We start from the raw sequence: 10,364 nt of genomic DNA, 5'->3' as shown, positions 1-10,364 counted from the left end.
CAGAAAACTGAGAAAATGTTCAGAATGTCGGACAAAATCCATCTCGCTCCAYCTTCTCCTACTGCCGGCCACTGGGCTTCCTCTCATCACCATATTTGGTAGTGAGTGGAACGCCAACCGGATGTTTGACATTTATACATCCGGTGAAATATCTGGCTCATTGTTTTTGTCTATTGTGACACTGTGGAGATCCGCTTCCTCACTGTCGCAGATCAGCCAAGATGGCAGATTTCGAAGAACAGCTCACTGGGGAAGAGAAGGTAGCTACATAACTAGTCAGTATTTTGATAAACTTTGTTCACTGTTTTACGATGTTTAGTAAATTAGCTAGGTTGTTGTGTCCTTCCTAAATGATTTTGGCTGCAAAAATAACGTTAGCTAAGCTAGTACCTAGCTAAAGTTAGCTTGCTGGCAGACTAACGTTAACGGTACCTAGTTAAAAACATATTTGAGCTAACTATYCTGTCTGCTAGGGAATAAACTGACGGAGTTAATTGAACCAACTATTCTCCATACGCATCATGTAAATGATACCGAACGCAAGAAGCAGTTTGCGTAAACACGAGTCTGTAACTAGCCAAAATGTGTGTAAACGTTAGCTAAGGTGTCTTAAGGTCTTAAGACTTAGACACATATACCCACTGTGCTAGACACAACTCCGAAGAACATAGCCATAATTCTATTCATTATCACATTGTCTGTCTTGGTGGTATTACATTGCACCTAGCCGATTGACTATAACAGCCAGGGCTGTCAAACATTAAATACAAGTCTTGAATAATGTCAAATTCAGAATTAGTTCAAATTAAGATGTAATTAAATCAGATTTTATTTTATTTTACTTTACCATAATGACTTCTTGGTTTTGTCTAAAGTAACGGTTAGCACAATTATGTAAATTGAAAAACAGCACACTTGTTTTTTTTTTTTTACTTAACAAAAATATAAACTCAACATGAAACAATTTCGAAGATTTTACTGAGTTACAGTTCATATAAGGAAATAATTTTAAATAAATAGATTAGGTGCTAATCTATGGATTTCACGTGACTGAGAATACAGATATGCATCTGTTGGTCACAAAAAAAAACGTAGGGGCGTGGATCACAACCAGTCAGTATCTTGTGTGACCACCATTTGCCTCATGCAGTGTGACACATCTCCTTCGCATAGAGTTGATCAGGCTGCTGATTGTGGCCTGTGGAATGTTGTCCCACTCCTCTTTAGTGGTTGCGGGAAGTGGAGCACGCTGTTTTACACGTCGATTCAGAGCCTACCGAACATGTTCAATGGGTGACATGTCTAGTGATTATGCAGGTCATGGAAGAACTGGAACATTTTCAGCTTCCAGGAATTGTGTACAGATCCTAGCGACATGSGGCCATGCATTAACATGCWWWAACATGAGGTGATGGCGGCGGATGAATGGCACGACAATGGGCCTCAGGATCTCGTCACGGTAWCTCTGCATTAAAATTTCCATCGATAAAATTCAATTGTGTTCATTGTCTGTAGCTTATGCTGCCGRCCCATACCATAACCCCATCGCCACCATGGCATTGACATCAGCAAACCACTCACCCACAAAACGCTATACATGTGGTGGTGAGGCCAGTTGGACATACTGCCAAGTTCTCTAAAATGACYTTGGAGGCGGTTTATGGTAGAGAAATGAACATTAAATTCTCTGTCAACAGCTCTGGTGGACATTCCTGCAGTCAGCATGCCAATTGAACAATCCCTCAATTTGAGACAATCTGTGTCATTGTGTTGTGACAACTGTACATTTTAGTGGCCTTTTATTGTCCTGAGCACAAGGTGCACCTGTGTAATGATCATGCTGTTCAATCAGCTTCTTGATATGCCACACCTGTTAGGTGGATGGACTATCTTGGCGAAGGAGAAATGCTCACTAACAGGGATGTAAACAAATTTGTGCACAGTTTGAGAGAAATAAGCTTTTTGTTTGTATGGAAAAATGTATTTAAGCTCATGAAACATCGGACCAACACTTTACATGTTGCATTTATATTTTTGTTCAGTGGCCATTGCATTGTTGTTTTTAGCTGTTTACCTTAGATTGTATTTGGGTTGCCCAAAGGCCGACAGATGGCGATATTGGGTCATTTCATTTTACCGTCCAAAGGGAATCTATGCAGCCAGCTATACACTCATATCCCCTGTGGATTGGTTTGTGCATAAAACATGATCCATTCAGGCTGCAAAGGCAACAATTTCCTCAACTGGATTAAAGGCAAGAAAGCAGATTTTTTGTTGTTGTTGAAATATATGCATACTTTCTTTATGAAACACCATTTTCCACCACCATGGTACAGTGACTAATGCTACTCCCGGATGTTGCGTATCGCGTTCAGCCAATCAGACCAGGGTTGAAAAAAKACTGCTGCAACCTGATTGGCTGAATACGATACGCAACATCTGGGACTTGCATTAGCCACTGTAGCATGGTGGTGAAAAATAAGGAGGAAATCGACACCTTGCAGCCTAAATAGAGATTGTTTTGTGTCTGAACCGGTTCACGGGGGATACGAGTGTATCCGGCTGCGTAGATTCCCTTAAGATGAAAAAATCGCCATCTGCTGGTCTTTGAGGCAGTATTTGGGATGTTTTCAGTGTATTTTAAAAGGGTGACTAAACACCCCGACTGGCAGGTGTTTTTCTGTTGCTCATTAGAAAAATTTGATTTCAGTCTTGGTGTGTTTTCTGACAGCTTCCGTGTTTGSTGGAAGCCTATTTCACTTCCTCAAAAGCCACAGAATAATCTAAGAACTCAAAATCAGTAATTAATTTGACTTTTTTTTGTAGAGGATGTTTTATTTGACATCTAAGGTGTTTGCAGTATTTCTCAAGTAAAAAAAGGGAAAGGTTTTGTATTAGGTAAACAAATTTGTGCTGCTGGGCAGGTCTCTCACTGYCTATGCTATTGGATAGAGAGCAATCACCACAGCTGTTAACCCCATGTTAGAAGGCAAATGGACATCGTCAAATCAAAACCCAACCTTAATTTACTCCTTGTGACGCACATACAGTGTTGTGAAAGTATTTGCCCACTTTCTGATTTTCTCTATTTTTGCTACTGTATGTTATCAGATCTTCAACCAAACCCTAATATTAGATAAAGGGAACTTGAGTGAAGAAATAACAAAAATAATTTATCCTTATTTATTTAATCAACAAAGTTATGCAACACAATTCTTGTGTGTGGAAAAAGTAATTGTCCCCTTGCACTCAATAATGGGTTGTGCCACCTTTTAGCTGCAATGACTGCAACCAAATGCTTCCTGTAGTTGTTGATCAGTCTCTCACATCACTGTGGAGGAATTTTGACCTACTCTTGAATGCGGAACTGCTTTAACTCAGTGACATTTGTAGGTTTTCAAGCATGAACAGCTCATTTCAAGTCCTGCCACATCTCGATTGGGATTAGGTCTGGACTTTGACTAGGTCATTTCAAAACTTCAAATTTCTTGCTTTTTAGCCATTTTCATGTAGATTTGATTGTGTGTTTTGGATCATTGTCTTGCTGCATGATCCAAAGACAACTGGTGGCACAACCAGTTGAGTGTAAGGGGGAAATTACTTTTTCACACAGGGGAATTGGGTGTTGCATAACTTTGTTTATGAAATAAGTATTTAATTGTTACTTTTTCACTCAGGTTCCCTTAATCTAATATTAGGTTTTGGTTAATCTGATAACATTCAGTATAAAAAAATATGCAAAAGTTGAGAATTTGAAAGGGGGCAAATACTTTTTCACGGCACTGTATGTTCCAAACTCAGTTTTTGACSAGACTAACTTTATGACCAAAATGATCCTATTCACTTTGTAGTCATTTTGTATACTACAATAACGGTTTCTGACTCATATTGATGCCACATAGGACATTTTCAAAGGGATTTGTTGCTTTTAAAGGCAGTCGGTCTTGAACACTTTCAGATAATTTAATTAATCGCAATAAAAATTGAATTACAAGAACTCTGACAGCCCTAATTACAACACAAGGAACTTTTGACCTCTTACTTGGTATAGGAATCATTGATCTCATGGAAAGTCCACGCAAACATATTGTACAACGATATTCACAAGACTTCTTCTGAAGGTAATACATTATCATGGTGATTGTGGCCATTTCAACCAATTGCGATTGAATCCCCAAAAACKAAACAACCWKCATATGAAAGCTTGTAAACGGACTRTTCTTGCTGTCAGCTGCATGCAGATACATGTTTGAAGCTGCCTAGTCCCTACTGGGGTGTAGCATTCCTATCACTTCAATGGCAGGCCCACAGCAGGGATACGGTCAGATACATGTACAGACCAGTAGAATGAGTATATGTATTTTGCAAATACTGCTCTGTGTGGGAAGGTGCCTAACAGTCTTTGGGAGCATCTACAGTGCTTTCAGAAGTATTCACACCCTTGACTTATTCACCAATCTAGACACAAGACCCCATATTGACAAAGTGAAAACATGCAAATGTATTGAAAATGAAATACAGATATCTMATTTMCGTAAGTATTCACACCCCTGAGCCAATGCAYGTTACAATCACCTTTGACAGAGATTACAGCTGTGAGTCTTTCTGGTAAATTCTATAAGAGCTTTACACATCTGGATTGTACAATATTTGCACATTATTCTTTAAAAATGTCTTCAATCTCTGTCAAGTTGGTTGTTGATCATTGGTGGACWGACATTGTCAAGTCTTGCCATAGGTTTTCAAGACAATTTTTGACAATTAAAGTCAAAACAGTAACTAGGCCACTCAGGAACATTCAATGCCATCTTGGTAACTTTGGCTTTGTGTTTTAGATTATTGTCCTGCTGAAAGGTGAATTTGTCTCCCAGTGTCTGTTGTAAAGCCTATTTGAACCAGGTTTTCCTTTTAGTATTTAGCCTGTGCTTAGCTCTATTCCATTTATTTTTATCCTAAAAAAAMCTCCCTATTCCTTGGCAATGACAAGCATACCCATAACATGATGCAGCCACTACTATGCTTGAAAATATGAAGTGGTACTCRGTGATGTGGTGTGTAGGATTTGCCCCAAACATAACGCTTTGTATTCAGGACATAAATTTCATTTTAATTGCCACATTTTTGACAGTTCTACTTTGCCTTGTTGCAAACAGGATGCAAGTTTTATTTTTATTCTATAGATGCTTCCTTTTCATTCTGTCATTTAGCTTCGTATTGTGGAGTAATTACAATGTTGTTGATCCATCCTCTGTTTTCTCCTGTCACAGCCATTAAACTCTAGCTTTTTTTAAAAGTCACCGTTGTCCTCCTGGTGAAATCTCTGAGCGGTTTCCTTCCTCTCTGGCAGCTGAGTTAGGAAGGATGCCTGCATCTTTGTAGTGACTGGGTTTATTGATACACCATMCAAAGTGTAATTCATARTTTCACCATGCTCATTGGGATATTCAGTGTCTGCTTCTATTTTTTCTAAACGTTTTATTTACGCATCTACCAATAGGTGCCCTTCTTTGTGAGGCATTGGAAAACCTCCCTGGTCTTTGTGGTTGAATCTGAAATTCCCTGAGGGACCTTAAAGATAATTGTATGTGTGGGGWAGAGAGGAAAGTTAGTCATTCAAATCACGTTAACACTACTGCACACGGAGTTAGTCCATGAAATTTGTGATTTGTTAAGTGAATGTTTACTCATGAAATTGAGGCCATAACAAAGGGGTTGAGTACTTACATATTGACACGACATTTCAGCTTTTCATTTTCAAATCATTTGTAAAAATGTCAAACACAATTCAACTTTGACGTTATGGGGTATTGTGTGTAGGCCAGTGACCCCAAAAATATATTTAATCAATTTTAATTTTAGACTAACACAACAAAATGTGGAAAAGTCAAGGGGTGTGAATACTTTCTGAAGTCACTTTAGGCCTAACTGTGCAGCAGCATACACACAGCAGAACTTGTTTGTTTCCATTTCTGACATGACCAGTGAAGAGTTGCAAAAATAGAACTATACAGGGAGTACTTTACTTGTATTGAATTAAGCTATATAACCCACACAACCTTTGGGTCTGCATCTGGACATAAACACAGTACCAGTCAAAAGTTTGGACWCACCCACTCATTCAAGGGTTTAAATAACACATATGGAATAATGTATTAACCAAAAAAGCCTTAACCAAATCCATATATTATATTTGAGATTAGTAGTGTGGCTACTATGAAGAATCTCAAATATAAAATAACACTTTTTGGTTACTACATGATTCTGTATGTGTTATTTCATAGATTTTATGTCTTCACTATTCTTCTACATTGTAGAAAATATAAAGAAAAACCCTGGACTGAGTAGGTGTGTCGACTTTTGACTGGTACTGTACATAGGCCTACAATACTGTCGTTCCATCAACGGATTTCAGTGCACTCTAGATTTTTTCAGGGGGGGCCCTTGTTAAAATGTCCTAGCTCCCTCCCTGTTTAACTGTCAGTGCCTCTGACACCCCACATGCTTACATATGCATTACAGCTGCTAAGAAAAGCTCCTTCCATCTAGGGAGTGGCTTGGACAGAGCAGAGGTAGGCTCATCAGGCAGCCAAGCCAGTCACTGCTCTCTGCTTCACTCTAGTGACCAGGGTAAAATGTCACTACACTGCCTCTGGGTGTAGTATCAGTGGTAGAAATATTCATATGCAAATATCATATAGTACCAACATGTTTTTCCACTGGCAGTCAGCCTTAAAAGTTGTATGGCAAAAAAAAGTGGATAATGGCCTGTTTACACCATGGTATTGTCTTTCCCTCAGGTCCGCATTGCGGCTAATTTCGTCGTCCATGCTCCACCTGGAGAATTCAATGAAGTCTTCAAYGGTGGGTATGCTTAGAAATAGTATGATCATTGTACTGTTTATTTACTACCCAGACTTGTTTTTTTTTATACAGTCTGTTAATGCATTGCTGTTGGTAGTCTCTTGATAATGCCATCTCTTGATTTAAGATGTGCGGATACTGCTCAACAATGACAATCTTCTCAGGGAGGGTACAGCGCAGTGAGTAGAGTTTTCTTTATTTATCTATATTCTGTTCATGCATTGTTGTGCAAATATAACCTYTTAACCTGCTGTATKTCAACAGTGCYTTTGCCCAGTACAACATGGATCAGTTCACCCTTGCCAAACTTGAAGGGTATGATGATCAGGTAAGATGCTCAGTCACCTGAACTGTGACTCTTACCCAGCTGTTTTGAAACTGGTTGGTCTCATACTGTGACATACATACATGCATGCATACATACAGTACCMGTCAAAAGTAGCCACCCTTTGCCTGGATGACAGCTTTGCACACTCTTGTTTGTTTGTATGTATGTTTGATGTCTTTGCTATTATTCTACAATGTGAAAATAGTAAAAATAAGGAAAACCCTGGAATGAGTAGGTGTGTCCAAACTTTTGACTGGTACTGTGTACGTATGTGTAAATATCACATTAACTGTAAGGTCAATGCAGCAACTGATGCCCTCTATCTGTGTCCCTGTGCTCCGTCCCTCTACAGGTACTGATCACAGAGCATGGAGACTTGGGCAACGGYCGTTTCTTTGACCCCCACAACAAGCAGTCATTCAAGTTTGACCACCTGAGGAAGGAGGCCAGTGACCCCCAGCCCCACGAGGGAGAGGCGTCTCTCAGACCCTGGAGAGATGCGTGTGACAGTGCCCTGAGGGCCTACGTCAAGGAGCACTACCCCAGCGGCGTCTGCACTGTACGTCCTCCCTTTCACCTGCAGGATAGGATTCTTTTTAAAAATGTAACCTTTTTATTTAACTAGGCAAGTCAGTTAAGAACGTTCTTATTTACAATGACGGCCTACACCGGCCGAACCAGGACGAGACTGGGCCTATTGTGCGCCGCCCTATGGGACTCCCAATCACGGCCGGTTGTGATACATCCTGGATTCGACATAATATTATTATCTTTAAAGAGCTGTTCATGCTGGAAACATTAATTATTTTGGACTGTACAAGTGTAGTTGATAAAGATGAGCATGGTAAACATTGACAGAACCTTGTTTTATTCATCACAGGTTTATGGGAAAACTATAGACGGCCAGCAAACCATAATTGCTTGCATTGAAGGTCACCAATTTCAACCAAAGAACTTCTGGTAAATGACAGTGTACAATGCAAGTACACTTTAAGAAGTCTTAATTTAAATTAAATTTTGTTTTGTTTTTGTTTACAACATAATATCTACTTCTATGACTGGGTAAGGAGTCAGGACTCATATTGATTTGTGTTTTCAGGAATGGCCGTTGCAGGTCTGAATGGAAGTTCAGTATATCCCAATCTACAGCTCAAGTCGTTGGAGTCCTCAAAATACAGGTAGGCTAGTGTCTGTCGCCAAGTGTCCTCCATTTTGTCCGGCTGTGTAAAAGCCTGTTCAAAGACAACGGGTTGGGCACAGGCCCCTGAAAGTCAAATTGATTTACTGAAAATGTGTATCTTGTTCTCATGTCATATTGTATATTGCTTCTCACCCCTATCTTGTGGTTATAGGTACATTACTATGAGGATGGAAATGTGCAGCTGGTCAGCCACAAGGATGTCCAGGAATCCCTCACAGTGAATGTGAGTTTCCCTTTCAGTAGAATGTGCCCACAATCAGTAGCACTAAAGGCATGCTTCTTTTGTAAAGGACACTGGTAATGATAGAACTCTTGAAGTGTCAGTCAACCCTAGTAGAGGAGACACTTATGATACTCTACTGTGGTTTTGTGGCCTATTTCCTCTAACCTGCACWTAAGTGTTAAAAGGAAGTAGAAGGGTGCAGACTAACTGTTCATTGGCTCATGAGGGGAAGTAGGATGAAGAAGAARAAAAAAGAAGTCCTTTATGATAGAGAGATGGTCTTCAATATCTGTCAAGTTTACAGGCAATTGTCAAAGGCATGAATTCTGATGTTTTTATTAGTCCTTTGGCATGACAACTCTTATCTTACATCAGAGGTGTGACACTTGTTTTTGATTCTCTTGTTTTGACAGAATGARACTCAGACTGCAAAGGAGTTTGTGAAAATCATTGAGGATGCAGAAAATGAATACCAGGTATGCAACTTATGTTTCCTCCCAGTAATATTTTGATAAATTGAAAGAAAAAAAACGATATATTGGGGGGGGGGCGGCGAGAGTCTAAACATTTCTCTCATTTCCAGACGGCCATCAGTGAGAATTACCAGACCATGTCTGACACCACGTTCAAAGCCTTACGCCGACAGCTTCCTGTCACCCGCACCAAGATTGACTGGAACAAGATCCTCAGCTACAAGATTGGCAAGGAGATGCAGAATGCCTAGAGGACAGTTTGTCTGTCGGTCTGTCTGTTACTGCAAAGACAAATCGCTTGAATGGGTGAAATCAGAAAAGGAGAGGGTGGTCTCATGAAATTTGTGGTCTAATGTGTCTATTTTGTCTGCGTTTAAGAATGCCACGATTTGATGTCAGGAGTTAGTGTACTTCCTTCGCCACGTTACAAGGTGATGCCTTCATTTTAAGAGGACATTTTGATGGGTTGTTCAGCTCTGACTCATTTGCAACAACAACAAAACAACAAAAAAAAATATATTTTTTAATGCCTTTACTGACACTGAAAGTTTGGGTCATTGGGTCATCCCCTCCTGCCCACACACATGCACACACTCACGCTTCAAATTGTAGTCATACCCCTCAGTTGGTTGTCTGGGTGCCACAGGTAGCAATCTGTTTAAGCACTGTTTGTAACCCTACAAGTGCTGGGATTCAAACAAATGCAGATAAACGACCTGTGTTTTGTGGTTGATCTTTGGTTAAAGGTGATTTCTGATTGAGCTGCCRTCCGCTTCGTTTACGGCTAATTTGATCTCTGTTTTAATGTCTGGGGATATTGCCTTTAACAGCATGCACACAGCGATAGGCTTTTAATCTGCGTTGGATTGAATTCTGACCTATATARTTTTGTATAGGTATTGGCAAATCTTTCTGTAACCCAAGGTCTCCTCTGAGTGAGGTGTATACTCCTTTTAATATGACAAAAATATAGTGCACCCTCCCACCCCAAAGAAAAGACCCAAGTAACAGTTCTGTTCCGTGCAATCTTTCCCGTGGTAAAGATATGTACTTTGAACTGTTTGAAAAAATTATAATAATTCATCACACTGAATGAATCTTCATTTCACACACGAGGCAGGCCTACGTGCTCGGCTCTCAGTGGTTTAATCAAGCCTAAACCAGTACAGTACAAATCAATACAAAAAATAAGAAAATACAAATCAGTATCCTCTATCAGTAATTAGGCTACGTTAATATATAATACCTATATTCCCTTTTTACCTCCTTTTTAGCTTT

General features: G+C 39.7%; 1 protein-coding gene across 1 annotated transcript; it reads left to right on the top strand.

Moving 5' to 3' along the window:
* The first annotated feature begins 152 nt into the window (after positions 1-152).
* Positions 153-10,061, top strand: LOC111969748 (F-actin-capping protein subunit alpha-1). Its single transcript, XM_023995991.2, has 10 exons — positions 153-260; positions 6,798-6,861; positions 6,989-7,040; positions 7,126-7,189; positions 7,542-7,748; positions 8,070-8,149; positions 8,289-8,367; positions 8,542-8,613; positions 9,027-9,089; positions 9,197-10,061. The coding sequence occupies exons 1-10, from the start codon at positions 222-224 to the stop codon at positions 9,335-9,337; spliced, it is 861 nt and encodes a 286-aa protein (XP_023851759.1). The 5' UTR covers positions 153-221; the 3' UTR covers positions 9,338-10,061.
* The last annotated feature ends 303 nt before the right edge of the window (positions 10,062-10,364 follow it).

This window comes from Salvelinus sp. IW2-2015, linkage group LG11 (assembly GCF_002910315.2).
Source record: "Salvelinus sp. IW2-2015 linkage group LG11, ASM291031v2, whole genome shotgun sequence".
Lineage (NCBI taxonomy): Eukaryota > Metazoa > Chordata > Actinopteri > Salmoniformes > Salmonidae > Salvelinus > Salvelinus sp. IW2-2015.
The sequence above is the reverse complement of the archived record's forward strand: the minus strand, read 5'-3'. Positions and strand labels throughout refer to the sequence as shown.